General features: G+C 34.1%; 1 protein-coding gene across 2 annotated transcripts; it reads left to right on the top strand.

Annotated features, from left to right (window-relative positions):
- The first annotated feature begins 8,170 nt into the window (after positions 1–8,170).
- On the top strand, positions 8,171–19,934 carry LOC126734314 (coilin). Of its 2 annotated transcripts, XM_050437887.1 has the most exons (4): positions 8,171–8,607; positions 17,343–18,412; positions 18,518–19,384; positions 19,436–19,934. In XM_050437887.1, exons 1-4 carry the CDS (start codon positions 8,381–8,383, stop codon positions 19,564–19,566), a joined length of 2,295 nt encoding a protein of 764 aa, XP_050293844.1. In that variant the 5' UTR covers positions 8,171–8,380; the 3' UTR covers positions 19,567–19,934. The 2 variants fall into 2 exon arrangements, with proteins under 2 accessions (XP_050293844.1, XP_050293843.1); XM_050437886.1 differs by having other exon boundaries at positions 8,178–8,607; positions 17,343–19,384; positions 19,436–19,932.
- Positions 19,935–21,673: the final 1,739 nt, after the last annotated feature.

Here is a 21,673-nt window from a genome sequence, read left to right as displayed (position 1 = left end):
CTCATATTTGTTAAAGCTTCACATACCGCCATAGATTCAATGATTTGAAGCAAGCGTTTATTTTGTCTTCAATTTCGTTTATTTTGTCGGCAGCCGTTATCTTGGAACTACTAGAAGTGTTTGGCGGAAATCGGCAGACAGTAAAATCATTGCGCCTCCAAAATATCTCGAGTTATTTCGTATATCTTTCAATGTTCGGTTAAGTGCTTCTAATGCACGTTTATGCGCCATTATGCATTCGTCACAGATAATACATTTTCGATGCTAATAAAAATATTGGCCATTGCGGAGTTTTTTTGAAATGTTACACGTTGGTTTCTTCAATATTGTGAAGATTTAAGAGCAATTTTAATGCTAAATAAGCCGTACGACATCTTTCTAACATTAAGCTGCTAGCGCAATATTGCATCTCGCACGAACAGTGTTGATTTATGACATGATGAATGTTTTACCAGCTCTACCAGGGGTATCCAGAAAATATAAACCACCATTTCCATTATTAATTGCCTTTATTAATGTATCATAAACCTCCTTTTGTTAGGGACTCAACAGCGGAACATTAGTTTGAACTACTAAATCTAATTCTTGCTGATCATATTCACGTTCCCGTTCCAATTCTCCATTAAATTTCATTAATTTTTAGATTTTATGCTGGCATTCCTAACTAATAAACTACCACACATAAGGTAACACATGTCTTCAATCAAGAGTAAAGCCCGAATATGTATCTCCTCATCCATCTCAAAATCGTGATTTTTACTGATGATTATATATTTCGGACAAAATTTAGCGATTAAACGAACTTACCTGTCAAGTTCATCAAATAACTTATACTTATAGTAGTTCTTTTTGTGCGTTGGGCCACAAATTTTAAAGAAGAAGAAAGGTTCTAGGTCCCTGTATTACCGGCTGTCATTGTCAGTCATCTAAATTTAACACCTCATGCCATCTGCATAATATTATTATTAACCTGTAAAAAATGAAAACAGCATAGTGTAATATTTATTGTAACTCTTTGCTAAAAAGTGAAACAAAAGGAGGACTTAAGAGAAACATTTGAAAAATGTTTCTTACTTATAAAAACAAATTATATATCTTCACTTAATACAGCTACAGATTATTCAAAATTATTCTTGCAAAAACACCACCAGAGAACAATTGTAAAAGTTGGCAAAAACCTGTGATTTTGACCCTGCAGCCTTGCTAATAGTTTCCACGGCTCCTAGCCTTTTGGCAGCTGTCGTTGACGCATGCCATGTGGAATACCCTGACAGCTGAGTAATGTCAATACCTGCCGCTGACAAGTGACAATGTTTCTTTCAATCATCGACTTATTGTGGGTATGTACCGTTATCAACTGTCAGTACTGAATTTACTGGACGTCGTTCCGATATTTCTTTCAGTTTACTGATGCAGTACTGAATGACGTCATAAATGCGTCAGTGACGTCATTAATCTTTACTGGATTGACTGGGGATAAAAGCTACTGTAGGTACAGTAAAATAGTGGGGGAATGTCAAAACCGTCAGAAGTGTTGTTGATGTTGATTTCTTGAATCTTCTTGTTTACGTTGTGGGAATTAGTTTCAAGCAGTTTGGTTGCAAAGATCATGTCTGAAATAATAATTGTGGTTTTAAAATGTTTAACAATAATAAAATTTACCACTTAAAAAGCTCTCATACAACGCACTAACCTGTTTGCGCTCTTTCGTATTCTTCCGGTGTAACTTCAATATGGTATTCAAAAATTATTTTCTGCGTCTATTATTCTTACCATCTTGCTTTTTCAGTCATATTTATTTTATTAACAAATGTGGTCTGGTTTTAATAAAGCAAAATACCGTACCGGAAAACAAAACAGAAACAGGTAATTTGGTTTTATACGTTATGTTGTGGTTGTGAAAACAGTGCTGAAAACTGTTCCTTTTTTGTAGCAAAACAGCACGCTGTATAAAATCGGAACGACAAATTACAGTAAAATCAGCACAGTACAATCCTGTACTGACAGTTGAAAACGGTACATACCCAATGTCTCTCGTAGCAGCTTTATAGGGTCTCCTGCTGCTCAGGAAGAATGTATCATTTACTTCAGACCGTTATTCCACTGTCCTCTGAATATATGTCAATAGAGCTGACGCTGCACATATTTTTAAATTTTTGTTAAAAAAGGGAATATGCAGACAAGGTTGTTGCTTTCGACAATTAGTCGTTTTAGTCTCATCTAGAATAAAGATTTGTATCTCTTCTGGTGAGGTAATTATATTATGAACCTTAATTTTGGCAGGCTTGAATTCGTTGAACCTGTAATAAGAGTCAATAGAGTAAAAATCTTTCTTGATAAATCCCTAATTGTTAACTTGTCATTTGGAAACTGTTTTTCCAAATAGGAAATAACTATTTGGAGGTCCCATATAGAGTCCGTACTTCCTCCTTGGGGATCTAAGTCAAAAGTTCCCTTGAGAAATCTCTCACTTAGAGAGTTATTCTGAACTTTACCACTTAGTAATAGATTCAGGGCTGATCTGTATGTTTTATGATAGTGCCATATGTGATGTTCAGCTTCTCTTTTAAAAGATATTGTAAGAAGGATAATTGCCCAGTCTGATCTAGACACGAACTTAATAATATACCTGGACTGCCAATTCAATGAAAAGAGATGATTTTGCGTGATTGTGTCCTTTCGATGTTGGTCACTCTGACAAATTTTAGTTGTGCCAATTGTATGGTAACAAAACAATTAGTTTTTGAGAGGTTATGTTAACACATATATGACTGTTGCGGTCAGCAAATAAGGCACACTTGTTTAGGAACTTAATTTATTACCCTTAAATAACCTAATTACATTTAATAACTATCTTAAATTATCAAAAAGAACACGAGTAATGTCCGACACGTGTCGTCGGTCGGAATGCGCGGGAGAACCTGCCGTCTACCGTCACTTGTCATCCGTCTACCCCTGATCAGACAGATAACAGCTGGTTTTTGCTGGACTTCTGCAGCCAATCAGATTTGGGGCGAATCAACCTGTTATGTATATTCGCCACAGGGCTCCCCCCCAGTGATGAACCCGCTGGTTGCGAGCGATTCTGTTGACATGCATTGAGCTGCATTCGGTTAGCGTATGAATGTTCTTCCAAGAGACGATGAGCTGCTGGAACATATGCAGGTTTTAGGCGGTCCATGGACACTCGTTGGGGGACACTCTGGACATCAAGTGTTAGGAACTTGTCGTGTCGTTCCAATACTTTGTACGGACCACTGTATGGAGCTGTTAGCGGTGGCTTCACTTTGTCGTTGCGAATAAACGCATGTGTCGCTGACTGCAACGCGAACGAGGCGAACTGGTGTACCATACACCAACTCAGAGGCTGTGCATGAGATGTCTGACTTAAAGGTGTTGCGTAAGCTACGGTCCAGGACACGATGTCGGCAGCAATAAGTGCAGCTTTAAGAGTCCGATGGAAACGTTCAATACAACCATTCGACTGTGGGTGATAGGGGGTCGTCTTGATGTGCTGTACCCCCAGCATTGTATTGAGCTGGGGGAATAACTGGCACTCGAATTGTCTTCCTCGATCGGTAGTTATGGTACCTGGAACGCCAAAGCGAGATATCCATCCTTCAAAAATTTTTACTGCCACAATCTCAGCAGTTATGTCGGAGATAGGTATGGCTTCAGGCCACCTTGTGAATCGGTCAATGATAGTCAAGAGGTACCGGAATCCTTGGCTAGGCGGAAGTGGTCCTACAATGTCAACATGAATATGGGCGAATCGTTCGTCTGGCATACCTAGTGACGACACAGGTGTAACGGTGTGACGCCCAACCTTGGCGCGTTGGCGTTGGAGGCACTCTCTAGACCACTGTTTGCCTTGGTGGTTCATGTTATGCCACACAAAGCGTTCTGCGATGAGTCGCAGCGTAGCTGAGTTTCCTAGATGCGACTGGTCATGGAATTTCAGGAAGACATCTCGCTGAAAGGTAGCGGGTACATAAACTCGTATACGCCCTTCCTGAACTGCACAGTAGAAGAGTCTATTACTCTCTGGTAGAATAATGCGTTGGAGGTTCAATGAACTGGCAGGGTCATTAAGAATTCGCTGGAGGCGTTCATCTGTAGACTGGGCCTCGGCAAAGCGCTTATAGTCAATGGTGATAGCAGCTGCAAGGACGTCTACCTCCGGACGTGAGAGGCAGTCGGCGACAATATTTGCTGCACCCTGTACATGGCGGGTATCGGTCGAAAACTGGCCAATAAATTCCAACTGGCGGATGTGTCGTGGAAATTGACGATCGTGTCGTTGCTGGAAAGCATATGTTAGAGGTTTATGATCGCTGTAGATAGTGAACTGGGTGCCCTCTAAGAAATGGCGAAAATGGTGAATGCCACTAAATATGGCCAAAAGTTCACGATCATAGGTGCTGTAATTCCGTTCTGTGCTGCTGAGCTTTCGCGAAAAGAATGCGATAGGCTGCAAGTCTTCACCTACGAGCTGTTACAATACACCACCTATTGCGGTGTCGGAAGCTTCTACAGACATACTCTGCTGGCGTTAAGGACAGCTCCTGTTGCCTTTTCTTCTGCTCAGATAGGAGGTCAGTCAGTGGCAGTAGATCAGTTGCAGCGTGTGGCAACCACAGGCGATAGAAATTTACTATTCTCAAGAAGCGATGTAGCTGTCGGTATGTCGTTGGCTGACTAAAGTCACGAATAGCACTGACTTTTGACGGTAGCGGTCGAACACCTGTTGCCGATACCGTGACACCGAGAAAGTTGGCTTCACGAATTCGAAACTTGGACTTTTCCTGGTTAATTTGGAGGCTATTGATTGCTAAGATCTGTAGAACGGATGCTAGGTGTTGTTCGTGCTCTTCTACCGTCTCTGAGGCTACGAGAATGTCGTCGATGTTATTACAAACGTACAGCCTCGAAAGATGTGATCGAGGAACCGCTGAAGAGTTTAAGCGGCATTACGTAGGCCAAAAGGGCATCCGGAGGAACTCGTATAAGCCAAAGGGCGTGACAACAGTAGTTTTCTGTATGTCTTGGGGCCGGACTGGGATCTGGTAAAAAGCACGAGCAAGATCAATGGTCGAAAAAATTTTCTTACCATGTAATTGGTCTGCAAAGTCCTGGATGTGTGATACCGGGTAACGGTCGGGTTTGGTAATGGCATTGAGGCGGCGGTTCTCCACAAGCGCGCCACTGTCCGTTGGCTTTTTTGACCATGTGTAGTGGACTGGCCCATGGAGATTTTGAAGGCTGGATAATACCCGCTTTCACAAGGTCGTCGAACTCCGAGCAGCTTGTAGACGGTGTGGCGGGAGTCTACGGGGCTTACAGTACACCAAAGGACCTTGGGTCTCAATATTGTGCTGGACTTGTCCAGGATCTTCGATTGCGGATCTTCGATCATCTGCAACTACGAAGGTCCATGTGACCGGTTGGTCGAGACCAAGATTCAGCATGAGTTGTTTCTGCCCATATGTTCTGATGGAGTAGTGGCGGAGTACAGACAGACAGTACTGGGTTGAATAGCAGTGCAGATTTTACGTGGTAGCACACTTACATCGGCTCCGGTGACGATAAGGAACTGGAGTTAAAGGGCTTTGTCTGTGATAAAGAGGCGACGTGGTGTATGGGGGGCAACTGTCGTCACCATTACTGCGCCCCCTGATGGTTTTTTTTAAAAAGTGCATGAAGGTCTGAACTTTTTTGCCTGTGTACCAAACCAGCGATGGTAGTAGCACGTGTTAGAGTGTGATTCATTGCCGTCGGTAGCTTGGGCTGATCGGGGTCCTTGATTTACTTTTTGGTATAGGGCACTGACCTGGTCGCTGAGTTGAGCTACGACTTCGTCTAACTTCGGTTTCTCGTCAATCGACATAACTGGGAGACTGGTACAACGTGTATAGATGATTTTATGAGGGCTTGTAATTAGCAAGGGTTTATATAGTAAAAATAACAACTCTATATATTATTGTATCATAAACACAGACAGACAATTCATAATAATTCGGTTTTGAGAAACAGTGAACCAAATACGTTTAAGTAAGAATGGTGACACGTTATCCGCGTATTAAATAAAGAGGAAGTATATCGCCTGTTGCCGATGATATACCCAACCGTCGTTAACAAATCGCCAAAAACTAGGCAATCCGCTATACTCACACGTAAAGCGTCAGCGTCGTCAACTTCATTACCGTTATTTAATATATTTTTTGTTGGTAACACTAAAAATGTTTAGAGTTACCAACATTAAAAGGTCACAACCACTATATAAATGGCGGCCACCAGACAGTGGCCATTTTTGAATATCGTTGCCATATGCATTAGCAGTCCAGATATATTTATTAGGTTCGTGGATCAAGGTTATAAAATTGTAACTTCTGAAACAAACATTTCATAGTTCCTGATTAGCAGAATTATACTGTTTTAAAGTACCTATTGTTAGGAACTTTAACAGTGTCGGAATTACATTATAAGAATTCCTTTTCTTTTTAAAGGTTTCCTTCAAGATCACCATAGCATCTGAGTAGTCTACATACGCCATAAAGCTGTTGGGTCTAATTAACTTTAATACTGTTCGATGGTCGGCTAACTTAAAGCGAGAAGGTCAATGAATTTTTCGTCCATTACTCTTCTCCACCAGAAAATAAGTTGACAAAAAGTGCTGTTCCTCTGGTTCATATTTCTCTTGAAGCGAGTTGGCCCTTTCTGTCTTAGTCATCTCTCTAAGACAGGCCCCTCCAGTTTAAAGAACCTTTAGAAAAGTCGTTCCTCTTGTTAGCTGATGTACCCTAGAAGATGAGTTTGGCTTAGATATATTCAATTCTTTACTCGACTTCTCAGCTGCCTTAGCTGTTTTGATTTTTTCTCAAACCTTTATGTAATATAAAAAGCCATCTAGTGGCTATTCCATCATGTACAAGAAAGGTCTTCTTTGACTCATCTTCAGAAGTCTTACCCAAGCAATTTAACAGCTCAGTGTTAGTCAAGTCAATAACATCTTCATCGTTTGGGGGAAAAGTCTCATCAAAATAAGAAAAATTCCGGGGGACAGATGGTCTGGTATACTTCCTTTCCTCGAGGATCGATATCGTGCTTGTGTGGAACCTTCACGTCGTCGTAATTCTTGCCCAATTGCGGATCTAGAACTAGATTTTGCTGACAAGGAACTTTGTCGACGTCTTGTATTATAGGAGGAGTTAGAGCTCGAGCCTCTAGAAGAGAATTTATTATCGCTCGAAAACTTTCGATCCCCAGCATGGCGTTTACTTGATCTAGATCAAGTTGACCTTCTGCTATTAGCAATTGCTCGGTCTGATAACTCCTGCTCGAGGAGCTTAATACGAGCCTCCAAATATCTATCAGTCTCTATCCTTCCCGCATCAATTTTTTCTACAAAATTCTAAAAACCTAGTAAGTTGCCATAAATAATTTCAGATCAATAAAATAATAAAAAGTATACGTCTTACCCGTACCGTACAAAAAGCAACATGACTGACAAATAACAGCTGGTAATACAGAAACCTAAAGCCTTTCTTCTTCTTTAAAATTTGAGGCCCAATGCGCAAGAAGCACTACTACAAGTATATGTGATCTTAAGGACGAGTTTCGACGAATTTCTATCATCAAATTTTCTGTTTAACCATATACAAAATTACGTTTACCGCTTTTATAATGATTTCACGGAAACGACCGTCTCCTGGTTCTATGCTACCTCTACAAATTTTCAGCTAAATCGGTTCAGCCGTTCTTGAGTTATAAATATTGTAAGTAACAAGACTTTCTTTATTATAATATAGATTTAACTTCTAAAAAAATATTTATATTAAGTTCGCGAAAAATTGTTAGGGATAACGATGTTGTTGTTTTAAATAAAGGTCATTTATTATTATGTGCATATAACAAAAATTCTATGGACGCCAATGCCTCATAAAGAAGACGTTTTTAGTTTTTATGTTTGTCCAAGTAACTTCACCTAAACTATAATAATAAATATAAACTTCAAACTCAATTCTATGTAGATCTATATGGACGGATCACCAATACAGACTAAACTCTAATAGAACTGGTACAGGTCGGAATAGGTACATTAAAAAGCTATTCCATAATTTCCATAACATCTTTAGGCCCCTTTTTGTTGAACTCTGGAAACGCAGGAAGGAAGAAGAACATTCCATGTGTCAATGTCAAAACTAAATTTGTTTTGATTAGAGGTTATGTAGTGCGGCGTTCGCGCTGTCAGGATTGTTAAATTTATAGTATTTTTTTCTAAATTAACTTTATTAAACAAATGCATTTTATGTGATTTTCATAGTTCTCATTGCATTGTTTATGAATTTTGGTATAGCGTTGCATTACCAATGAGCGCAAAATGTCCGAAACAAGAAATTTTCGAATTACCTTAGATTTAAGCCGGTTTTTCAATGATCATCGAAGATTGGCAAAAATATTCATCAATAACAACCTCGAATCTATCCAAGATCTACAAGACCGCATTCATGCCATATTTGGATTAAGCGGATTCTATTTGACCACTCAAAATCATTTTCTACCACTTTCTGAAGATGTTCGAGTACTTGTAAATGATGAAACAGTGTGGTAAGATCACCATAAATTTTATTTTTATGGTTTAGCTACTTGAAATTCAATATATATTTTTATAATTAAACAGGTACACCTAATTAATATACAAAAAAAAACAATAATTAGGTATTTTATTCAAAACAATATATGATGGACAGAATTTTCATGTAGACCTTTATTTATAATTCCAGATATGATTAAAATGTATTAGTGTCAAAATTAATTTTTTAACTTAATAAATTCAACCACTTAATAGAAGAATAAACTTTTCAGCTAATTTTTACATGATGCTTAACTTATAGATTATGTTTTTATATCATTCTTCTTTTGCCCCAGGAGAGGAATTCCTTAAGCACCTTGATGTGATTCTCTCAAGCCTTTCACCCTGACCAAAAATTATTCTGACTGGAGATTTTAACATTAACTTTCTGGATAAATACTTTATTAATACTATTTTCTAATTTTCGTGATACTTATGGTTTATGAGAACATATTGAAAAACTGACTACTGAGTTTCTTGACCACTATTAATTATTTATGTTCTAATTATGAAAATGTAGTATCTTTGATTGTTAATGTGGGATTGTCTAATCACCAGGGACTAAGTGGCATAATTAATCGTTAAAAAAATTTGGCTTCAGGCTCCATGCATAGTTCTGGTACAATTTTTAGTACTGCTAACCTCAATAGGCTTAATCAGTTATGCTGTGGTGCATCAGTTATGGTGAAGTGGCAAAACTTGCATCTGACTTTAGATCCAATTGCCAGTTTTTATAACTTAATGTGTGAAAAGTGCAATAAAGTTTTTTCCATACAATTAATTTAAACAAAAGTAAAAAAAAATCTTGGATTTCAGGAGGTATTAGGATATCAGGTAGGAACCTTTTGATATTCTCCTATAGGAAACTCATTGAACTATGTTAAAAAATTTACTAAAAACCAGAATTCTATAAACTATTGCAATCAATATCACAGCATTTACAGGAATATGATAAAGTCTGTCAAAGTCTCACTATAATAATAAACTTAAAAAAAAAAATAAGCAAAGGGTAAGTTGGGCCATTATTAATGGGTTTCATAATTCTAAGCCCTCTCACAATGAAAGCTCTATGATTGATCCAAGCCACCTTTGTATTATAATTATAATTATTGGACGGTAGCCAATGCTCTTACAAGCAATTTGACACCTAAATCTGATTCTTTGTCTCCTATCTCAAATATCTATGTCTATATCTGATATCTCAGGTATTATTGAAATTAGGATTTATCGAAACACGCAGACATGATAATAATAATAATAATAATAATATCCTTTTATTTGCCAACAAAATTGCATACAGGACAACATCATACAAAGGAGGATCTAGCTCCTATAGAATACATTAATTTTTCTTATCTAGAATTCATTGAGGCAATAGCCTTATATAAACCAAATAACAAAATTTAAAATAAATATTCTAAATATCTAACATAAGTTACAATTATTATCTAAAAGTAAAATTATAAAAACATTTAATCTGCAAATGAGATTATAGAAGTTAAGAGATTTCTGAAATAAAAACAAAAAAATCATGTGTAGATGAGTAAAACCCACATTATTGGGTTTAAGTGTGATATTACAGAGCTGATCTTGGATGAAGATGCTCTTCCAGATACTTCAGTGATTCATACTGATCTGAATTTAAAAAACACATTCTAAAATTAAGAAACTCTCATCTGGCTGTTTTGCTATTAGACTTGTAAGGGGGGAATGAGTACCACAACTAGTATAAAATGTTTGCTTTGTGCTATTTAAGTCCCACCTTACATATGGTATCCATTTTGGGATGTTTCCAATTGGGGACTTTTAAATATGCTTTTTGTTATCCAGCAAGCACTGTGATTTAGCTGCACTGTGTTTTAACACCACTGTCCAAGAAAGCACTGTGATTTATTGTAAACATAAATCAGAGAGATGTTGCAGATAAAACCTCAATTTATCTCTACCTATCCAAAATTACCTTAGAAATTTTTAATTTAGACTCACAAAATTACTTGTTAATAAAGTACACTACAACTTCTGAGTTCTGCTGGGATAAGCTATGAAGGAATCTTAAGCCTTCCTGTTGTTGTCTTAAGCTGCACTTTCTTTGACTTTATAATGTCTCTTTTGTTTTATTTTATAATTTTTAAATTTAGAATTTAATTGCTCTAACGCATTTAAACATTTTAGCTAGGTACTTATGCATTTAAACATTTTAGCTAGGTATTTTATTCTTAATTGTATAAGTTGCTTTACTCCATGCTTTGTTGATAAAAATTTGTAATTGGATAGAGTTTTTTGAATTTGTTTTTTTTGTTTTTTTTTTTTGGAAAAACGTACTTAAAAATTCACTACTCCAACATTGAAATATTTTTTAAAATTACACACATTCTCATCCTTTGATCATATTTTTAAATGCAATTTTCAGTTGCTAATCTAAACCTTTATCAAATATTTTTTTATATTATTAGATTAGCTTATTGATTGCATGAAAATCTTTAGTTTACCATTAAAAAGCTGAACTGAGTATAATTCTTTAATATCTAATAGAACATTATTAAATACCTGAGACCCCTAAGAAACAACGAGCTTAGTGTTCTTTTAAAATTATTATTTAAAATAAATGCATTTGTTTTCCCTGATTTCTTGTAGAATTATTTTGGACATTTCTGGTAAATTTATCCACTTCTTTAAAATAAGGAGATACTAAATCATTTAAAAGTTTGTATATAAATATAAGAGTAAATCAATAAAAAAAAATAAAAATACAATTATATTTTTATGATGCAACTTTTACAAGCTGATGTTGATAGTATTTTTTGTGGAGCCTAATATAAAAAATGCTTAAGCATTTTTTGGTCATTCTCTAAGATGAGCTGTGCATTATTACAATAAATGGCTTGGTTCTCAAATCTGCTACTACTGTTATAGACTTGGGTGTGTTACTGGATAGTGAATTGACATTTGTGCCTCACCATGATGAGATTGTCAATAATGGTATGAGTAATCTTGGTTTTGTTGTGCATAAGTCTGGCAAATTGTCTATTCAATTGTTTGTTCTGGGCTTGAATCTATCTCACCTGTATGGTCACATTTTCATTCTAATCATGTCGAAGCAATTCAAACATTCAAAAAGCATTTCTTTGTGCCTATCCTTCAAGACTGACATTAAAATTTACCAGAATTTTCATATTAATTATAAGATAATAGAGGATATATTTAACATAGTATTATAGCAAGGAGGACTTGAGCAGATTTACTCACATTTTATAAAATAATAAATGAATTTTTTATTGCCCTGATATTTTGAAAAGTGTACTATTCAGTATATATATATATATATATATATAAAATCTATATATCAGAATCCTGCTAAGTATCGTTTGGCTTTCCGTCATACTAATTACAGATTCTTTTCTTCAATCATTCAATCACCAATATGATAAGAGCATTCAATGATCTTAATCTTCACCCCCTTTGTAGATAGATCTGTTAATTCATTTGAATGAATGAATGAATGAATGAATCTTTTTTTGCAAAAAATACAACTACAATTGTACAGTAGACAAAACAATCAATGTTCAAGCATCATCAAACTAATGGGAGGGAAACAAAATTGTTTGTTAATAAGATAGTTATCAAACATAACACTAGTAACAACATGCTAAGTAATATATTGATATTTTTTAATATTTGTTCTTGCATAAAACGCCAATATACTAACACATAAATAAATTGTACGAAATAGGAATAAATACAGTTAGTAAAGGCTCCACTAGGCTAGTTTGCAGGCCATGTACCCCAGTCAAACCCCAAGAACTCCTCTATGTTATATGGACTATGTGAAGCAAGATTTTTTTAATTGTGAATATAAATTTATTACAGGGCATACTTTTCATTTCATCAGGCAAAGTTTGATGGATAATATTTTAAAATTTGTTTGAGTTAAAGTTAGTCTATGATGGGGAATCACAGCTTGATTTTTGTATCTTGTATCATGAATATGAATTGATTGGTGTGTATTGGAGTGCCCATTGTATGTATGTTGTAGGGAAGGTTGATATTTTAAAATTTTTAAAGTGTGGTCGACATTAGTCTGTGTGTTTGGATTGGAATTTGTTAGGATTCTAATAGTTTTTTTTCGTCGTATAAATATGGAATGCCAGTGTGTAGATTGACCCCATCCCAAGACACCATACATCGTTAGACTCTGGAACATGCTCTTGTATGCAATTCTACCATTATATGAATATATATTGTATATAATTACCAATATGTTTAAATTACGATTTAAAAAACTAAAGTACTGAAATTGTCTAGAGGGTTATGTATTACGTTTTTGTATTTTTTGCTTTTTTGTTTTTTATTTTTGCTATAGTTATGTTCATTTTCATATTATTGATTATGGTTATATTCTTGTAAATTGGTCATGCCATTGAAATAAATAAGTAAATTATTTACCAACAAAAATCCAATTTAAAAATTTATTCATAAATGATATATGTGGAAGACAAACTGCTTTTAACCATTAATATTATTAATTTACTATGAATATTAATATCGTCCTTATAATCACTATAAGGTTTCAAGTCAAGCAAAACATCAATTGATACCTGTCAATAATTCAGTTGTTTTATTGTTAATTAATAATTAAGGATTACAACCTACATTAGATTAGAGAACCTATACTCTTCTGATATTTCTATTGAAATAAAGGATTTTTTTTGACACATATAACTTCAGTTTACTAGCATTTAAGTACAATGCCATCTGAAAAAAAAGCCATTAACAAACAATCCATTGCTCTATTAAGATTAGAATCACTATTTGGCAAAAATGTGTCATGTGCAAAAATATTTGACTAAAGTCACGTGTATCAAAAAAGTAGCGAAAGAGTTATTGACAAAGCCTTATTAAATTAAGCCTTAATAAAAAAAAATATGTAATTGGATAAAGTCATTAAAACAGAAGGCAAAGAAAATCAGGACAAAACATCATTAAAAACTCGTCTAATGTATAATATGCCTTAGTAACTAACAATCTTTTTCAATATTTTTTAAATCTAATATAACAGTTAAGTTTTCTTATATGAAGAGGAAGGTGATTGAAAATTTTTTTTACCCATGTAAATAACAAAATTTCTCACTTTCTCTGAATGTGGAATGGGCAACCGAAGGGTGTATGTAAGACGATTTCCAAACAAACTGTCTCCTACAATTTCCTGCTGGTACTTTTTGAATACCATAGTTATTGTTTCAAGTATATACAAGCAACAAACTGTCCAGATTCTATTTTGCACAAAAAGAAGCCGACGAGATACACGATCCGCCACACCACAAAGGGCTCTAATTGCTCTTTTTTGCAGAACAAATACTGTATTAAAGAGATAGTGGGAACATGATTCCCAGAAACAAATCCCATAGTGAAGATGTGACTCCACAAGAGCATGCATTTTTTACAATGTTAATCCCAAAAACCTGCAACACTGTGGAGTTGAAATTGGCTCCTCATTGATAGTGACAGAATTCATTGAACCTTTGAAACTTAACAGATTTATTTTCGACGTATTAAAACAAAGTCGATTTGCATTGCACCCTAATCATAAGCAAGTCAGCATCCAGAAACATTTTTAGTTGGTCAATGTGTTTTTCATGCCAAATGATGGTGGTGTCATCTGCAAACATAATAACTCTAACCCTACCCTTTATGGGGAGCAAAGGAAGGTCATTAACATAAAGAAGAAACAATAACGGGCTCAGTACAGAACCTTGGGGAACACCTGTAGAAGTCTGTAGTTTTTCAAAGCAATGACCATCAAAATTAACCCTTTAGACACATCCTGATAGATAGAGCTGAACTAACCCAGAGGAGACCCTCTAAAGCCATATCTGTCGATCTTCCACAACGGTATTCTGTGATCCACACAGTCAAAAGCCTTGGATATGTCACAAATACTGCTGCAGCAACTTCAGCGGAATTAAGTGTGCTATAAAGAAATTGATGAAGATCAAAAATAGCATCAATATTGCGGAGGGTTGTTGAGTGGGGTCAGAAATAATACAGAAACCTGTTTACTTAAATGTCGACGTTTCGAATTATATTAAGTCATCTTCAGAACACTGAAATGGATTCAAGTAATCACAGAGATAAAACAAAGTAATTTCAAGTACATAAAAAACACTATTAAAAAAAATGTTCTTTACGTGTACAAAAATTAAAACAACAATTTAAAAAAAAAATTTATAAAAAAAATATAAAATTTATTTTTTATACATTACACCTCTTACCTAAGTCTAGGTTTCTTTAGTTATAATCAAAACACATTTATAACAGGAGCGTAGAATTATTTTTAACATTGGTTAAATTGTACGTGTTATTGTGGGCAAACTAGAATCAACAATAAGCCAAGAAACAAATGTTTTTATTCTTCCGGCGTTTATTTATTTAATTTTTATGATTCAATGTTATGTTGATAAGTTAAGGATTAGTAGATAAGGAAGATGTATGTACCTATACGTTCAAAACCAGAAACTTATTTTTTTAATACACTGTCAGATCTAAATTTGGGACATACACTCTTTGACAAAAATAAAATTTTGTGTTTTAGTTTTATCTTTTTGGTAATAAATTAATTAAATTATAGTAACTTGCACTCAGATCATTGGTGTCTTGTTTTTTGTTAACACTTTCTTTGTACTTTTTTATATTAACCATTTCTAGTAAAATTCTTTTTTTATAATTTGATTATCTGTCAATGATCTGAGTGCTGTTAAAATCAAATTGTTGTTGATTGAAGGAGTGTTCTGCTAGAGCAGTCTTCCCAGATGCTGCGTAGTTCGTTAGTTTTACGCTTCTTTCGTGTTCGCTAATTCTGGTTTTTAAGTACCTGCCCGTTTGACCCACATACAGACCTTGACAACCAGAACAGGGTATTTTATAAACCACGTCACTTTGTAACTCATTTGGTGTTTTATCTTTGAGTTTTCAGAAGTATTTGTTGATGGTATTTTCATTTTTGAACGCTATTTTGACTTCATCATCAGAAACCACTCCTGTTAGCCTTATAGACAAACCTTTAACAGAGGAATTTTTGCAAATTTATGGTTTTGGTTTTCTTTGACTTTAATAGGTGTAGGGTTGTTGTTAAGGATTTTCTTTAATAGTTTATGAGGAAAATTGTTTTTTAGTAAAATATCTTTAATTTTGTTAACATTTTTTTGAAGAAAACTGGAATGAGATAAGGCTATTGCGCGGGATTTTAGGTTGCTTATTACGTTTAATTTTTGTTTAAATGAGTGATTTGATTGTATTATCTTCTGTTCTGATTAATAGAATGTCTAGAAATGGAAGTTTGTTATTTGTTTCACACTCTATAGTGAACTGTAATTTAGGGTGGAAGCTGTTAAATGTACTTTTTATGTTTTCTTTTTCAGTTTTTGGAATACACGTGGCAATGTCGTCAACGAATCTTTTAAAAAATGGTAACCTAAATTTTATTTTCCCCATGCAGTATTTTTGTAATTCTGACAACTAGATCAGAACATATAGGTGATAGACAGTTACCCATTCCAAGACCATAAATCTGTTTGTAATATATATTATTGAAAGTAAAATAACTATTTTCGAAGAAAGATTCGTTTAATGAATCTACAAATGCCTGAAGGGCATTTGGGTGATAATGCTGAGAGTATCCTTAAAGATATATGATCCCAACCTGCTTATTTTTGCTGTTTTATTTTTAATTTTTCTCATAACATCTCTGACCTCCAAAATATTAGTAGGATTAGAGAAAAATATCTCCTCGACATTTTCGTGTCTCATATATTTCTGAGCTGTATATCTGCTAAAAACATCCTTGGTGAGTTCAGAAGCAATGTTACAGTAGTAAGAGTTCAGTGTGTCTGCATGTAAATTGGATTTCAATTTAAGAATGGTGCGGCTTTTCCCCATCAACTCGTTATATGCCATGATTATTTTGATTTATTTGGTGACTCATCAAGTCTCTTATGATAGTACAAAGCTTTAGAAATAGTGTTCCTGTAAATTCTCCTATAATTTTTGAAATAGACCCGAAATGAATCATTGTCCATGGCAAATGTACATATGTGATGCAAGGCTCTCATATTTTTCCCTGAAACGTTCAAGCTTCTTGTATACCATGGCTTGTTTCTTTTATTTTTTTTATTAACAATTGAGAAGGCTCGATTGAATTTGTTCAGCTGAAGAATGAAAAGTAAAAATTTTTTAGTTTATTATCCACATCCAAAACTCTTTTCCAATTGGTTCTTTGGCAAAGAGACCCAAACTTTGTAAAATTACTCTTAGTATAAAGTCTGCTATGTTTGTTTTTTGTTTAACAATTTGAAAAGGAAACACTTCCCTGAGGTACTCCCATATGTTTAGTTGGTACCACCTATCCACCTGCAGACACCTTTCCATTAAATCTTATTTTTTGTTTTCCAATATTTAGATAGTATAATTTAACAAGCAAGCAAGCCATTCATATGCAATAAAAACAATGCCATAGTTTTTAAAATATTTTTAATAAAACATTCCTGTATAATTTCTAAACGCTTCTTCAGATCAAAAAATACTCTCATCCCTACTATTATTACGATTTGTCATTTGCATTTATTATGTTTTATTATTTCAGATCTATCTAATCTAATGCGTTTACTGACTCGGTCATCATTGAGTAAATATATAATAATATATATTATTTTTTCAGTGCTATTCCATGTAGTCAACCTGAAGAAGTGCCACTTTCCATCCAAAATACAAATGGGGTGAAGCATCCACTGGAAACGATTGCAGAAGAATCAATTGATAATTCATTTACAAAAAGAAAGTCCAAAAAACGTAATACTGAAGAAGTTACATCAGATTATGAACTACCTATGAAAAAAAAGAAACACAAGACATCCAAGAGTGAATCATCACCAACAATCTCTGAAAAAATTAAGAAGCACAAAACACATAGGAAACCAAAAATAGTTGAACAAAGTGTTTGTAATATTGAATCAACTAAGAAGTGTAACGAAATTAAGGAAAAGTTTGAACAAAAGGTTTATGCCGGTAACTACGATAACCTTGGGCGACCAATTAGAGAGGACTTCGTAAGACTTTCGCGGCATGCTGATACACCAGTTAAAGTTTTCTCAAAGTATAAAAAACCACAAAGAAATACTGAAGAATATATTGCCAAAAATAAGATTAATATTGTAAGAATTGATATTATAAAGGATTCTAATAATGCCTCTGATAGTGCTTTTGAGAAGTTAAATGAAAGGCAAGGAACAAGAGATCCAGAGTCTCCACCAGAAAATATTGTAAAATCAATTGTAAATAATATAGAAAAAAACATATCTCCCACATTAGAGGAGAATTGTAAAAAAGAAAGTTTAAATAATTCTGAGAAAAGCGGGAACCTTCAAGGACAGCAAAACAAGCAGGAACTTCAACTTGAGGCCTCAGATTATACAAAACATTCTCTAGATAAAAGAAATACTGACACTATTAGTAATGAAAGTGATTTAAACCATTCATTCATGAATGAATCATTTGAAAATACAAATATAAGAGCTAAATTATCTCAAGATGCAGGTTTGGATGCATCTTCATTGTCTTCAATGAATAACAGTCTTAAAGATGATACCAGTCTTAAAAATTCAGAACGCACTAACTATGGAGTAACTACTGAAATATCTCAAAATGTAGCTTTAAATGCTAGTTTTTTGCCTTCCACACACAATAGTCTTAAAAATGCAGAAATCAAAAACTACCAAATAACTCAAACAGGTTGTGAAGTATCTCAAGATGCAGCTCTAGATGCATCTTCCTTTCCTTCAATAAATAACAGTCTCAAATATGCAGAAAGCAAAAACTACCAAATAACTCAAACAGGTTGTGGAGTATCTCAAGATGCATCTTCCTTTTCTTCAGTAAATAACAGTCTTAAAAATGCAGAAAGCAAAAACTACCAAATAACTAGAACAGGTTCTGAAATATCTCAAGATGTGAATGGATCATCAATATATACAATAGATTCCAGTACTAAAATTGCAGAAAGCAAAAATGATCATAAAGTTACAAGATCTTTGGAGGGTTCAATAAATGCAGGTATCAAAGATTTAAACACAAGTATGGAAACCTCACCAGTAGCTGTAGAAGACAATTCTTATAATCACACAAATACAAATTTTAAAATGAGAAGGAATTCATTTAAGACATACTCAGGCATAGGTAGCTTATTAGAACAACTAAAAGAATCTGATTCCGTTATTTCCCAAGATAGTGACAACTCATTGCAATTCATTACTAAACGGAAAAGAATTAGGCATAGGAAGAGAAAAAATAAAAAGAATGATTCAGTTGATTGTAACTCTAGTTTTGAAGCCTATGTTCCTCCTATTCGACCTCTAAAAATAGATGCTTGTCCAAAGCTACATATTACTTTTGATGAAGAAGAGTCTGACCAAAATAAAACTAAAGAAAATAATAGAGCGGAAACTAAAATAGAAGAAGTTAAGGATGTTATAATATTAAATGAAGAACCTGAAGATCCCGTTTTAGAGAACAAGTCTATTTTTAGTGAAGATAGTATCCTAAAGGCACCAATGATGAGAGATACACTTCCCAATATAGGAAATGTTATTGCTTTTCAATTTATAAAACTTTCAGACAACTATTCTCCCACTGTGTCAAACTATGTTGTAGGAATGGTACTTGCATGGGAAGAAGAAACAAAGACAGTGCAATTAAAAATTTTGTGTGAGTATTCAATATAAAAAAAATAATGGAATTCTTTAGTGTTTTTTGTAGGTGGAGAGCAAGAGCTTAAGACACCATCTGGAAAATTATCTTTGAATGTGGAAGAGGAAGAAGAAAAGAAAACTTCTAGATTTACAATTAAATGGGAAAAAATGCTTCTACCTAGGTTGCTATTTCCTTAAGCTGTAATCTTTTCACTAGTGTATGGCTAAACTTTATTTGTAAAGAATTCGAGTTATTCTTTTTTTATTTTTGAGTGTCTAATTTAGAGAAAATCTTATGATATTATGTCCTATATTTGTTCATTCATTTGTTATAGGAAGTGATTCTAAGGATAAGGAAATCAATTGTATAGAAAATTTTTACTCCCTTTTAATAGGTCTCAACTTATAATCAAAGTATTCAGGGTGTTGATAATGATGTTATGATAGAATTGATTAAAATTTAAATTTGTACACAAATTTTTAATTCTTCATATTTTTTCCTACTTATATTTTATAGTGCATTTACCTTAAATCACTATGTGTATGTTCTTGTTATTATTTATTGTATACCCAATTTCAATATTGAATTATTTGTATTTATTAAATAAAATGCTTGAGAAAAAGAAATGTTTTGATTCATACACCTCAAAAATAATGTATTTTAGTACCCAAAATATCAATAAACAGTTATCAAAATCATTGTATTTTTTGCATAAAAGTTTTGGAAAAGGAGATTAGGTAGAACTTATGATGTAAAAATATTGGTCTCTTAATATTCACTTGTTCGATTTTATAGCATATCAGATTTAATGTATGTTATTCTGTAAGTACTTGGTATGCTAATTTATATAAACCTCGTGTCGACCCGAGGTTTATATAAATTAGGCTTCGGGTTTCAGGTAGAAACTCGCTGTATATAATGACTTTAAAATAAAACAAGAAAACTCAAAAATATTTAAATAGGTGCAAATCAAACTATAGTCGGATTACCGAACAGATGGAGTAAATGATGTGCGCGAAATATAGGCCCGCCCATCGATGCAACCTTGGCAGATTTAGACGAGGAGAATTATGCCTACTTATTTTAAATTATTTTACCGTACAGCTTTGCTTTGTAAGCAGCTTTTTTTTAAATATAATACGGTCGCCTGTAAAATGGGTCCAAACCGATTTTGAGGTTGTGCCAGGTAATTATATAATAATCCCTTTTAAGTATTTTGTTATGCAAAGTTATGTTAATATATTGGGGTTTACCGAAAAGGGATAGGATCCTTTTAAGTAATCGTGCCAGGTCAAACATTTAGGGTGTAATTGGCCAGGTTCATCAGAACCGAGCGCTACCTGTGCGCTAGAAGTTTTGCCTATAATAGTAAGGACCAATAAAAATTGTCATACCTGAGCAACAATTGAGCGCTCAGGGAGCGCTTTTTTCTGATGAACCCGGCCATTATAAAATAAAATTGTATGATCATAATCTGGTTTTGAGAATGAATTACGTAGCTTTTATCTTTTTTTAAATATGTGTTTTAAAATGAAAGAAGGAATAACAAGTTAGGGGCTGCGCTGGTAGGCCTGTGAGATTTAAATTTATAGAATGAATATAAGTATATATTTGTTCCTTATTTAAAAAAGGAACAAATACTACATTTATTTTAATAATTTTTTTACACATTATGTTTATAATTATGTAAAAAATTAAAATTATTTCATCATCTCATCCTGGGACACACTGTATATTAAAAATATTTATTACCTGCTGCTTCTGCTGTAAACTGGACTTTTTGCACTTTGTTGTATGCTGGATGCTCGTTATCACATGTTTTATATGAGCCGCTCAGAGGAAAAGTGGTATATGTCAGTATTTTTTAATTTTTGAGTTATACCATTAATTATGTTTCTACTGGTCTAATATATTCAGTCGAAAACTGGTATAAGTCAAAATTTTAACTTAGCTAAGATAAGAGCTTCCTAACGTTATTCCTCTCAATAATGGATTCGTTCGCTGGAATAGTGGTATAAGTCAAGCCACCACGCTGTTCCGATGTCGCGCCAGGTCCTGTTAAACTCGCTTTTTCTTGTTTAGTCAGGTTTTTATCAGTTTCAGTTGATCAGTTACTGTAGCTAAGAAAAAAGATATGATAGAACTTCTTCAGTGGATTCCCCCGATTCAGCATCAGTTCTTCCTGGACTTACTGACAAAAGAAGATGCTGTTGACAGTGGTCCATTATCCAATTCTGATGAAGATTAATTTGTTTAATAACTTGTTCTTACTCTCCTTACTGTAAGTTTAGTATGTAAGATAAG

This window comes from Anthonomus grandis, chromosome 3, assembly GCF_022605725.1.
Source record: "Anthonomus grandis grandis chromosome 3, icAntGran1.3, whole genome shotgun sequence".
NCBI classification, from domain to species: Eukaryota; Metazoa; Arthropoda; class Insecta; order Coleoptera; family Curculionidae; genus Anthonomus; species Anthonomus grandis.
The sequence above is the reverse complement of the archived record's forward strand: the minus strand, read 5'-3'. Positions and strand labels throughout refer to the sequence as shown.

Coding starts and splice junctions, on each gene's coding strand:
- LOC126734314 (XM_050437886.1), top strand. CDS start 8,381: ATGTCCGAAACAAGAAATTTTCGAATTACCTTAGATTTAAGCCGGTTT. Junction 8,608..17,342: donor GTAAATGATGAAACAGTGTG/GTAAGATCACCA, acceptor TTATTTTTTCAG/TGCTATTCCATGTAGTCAAC. Junction 19,385..19,435: donor AGTGCAATTAAAAATTTTGT/GTGAGTATTCAA, acceptor TGTTTTTTGTAG/GTGGAGAGCAAGAGCTTAAG.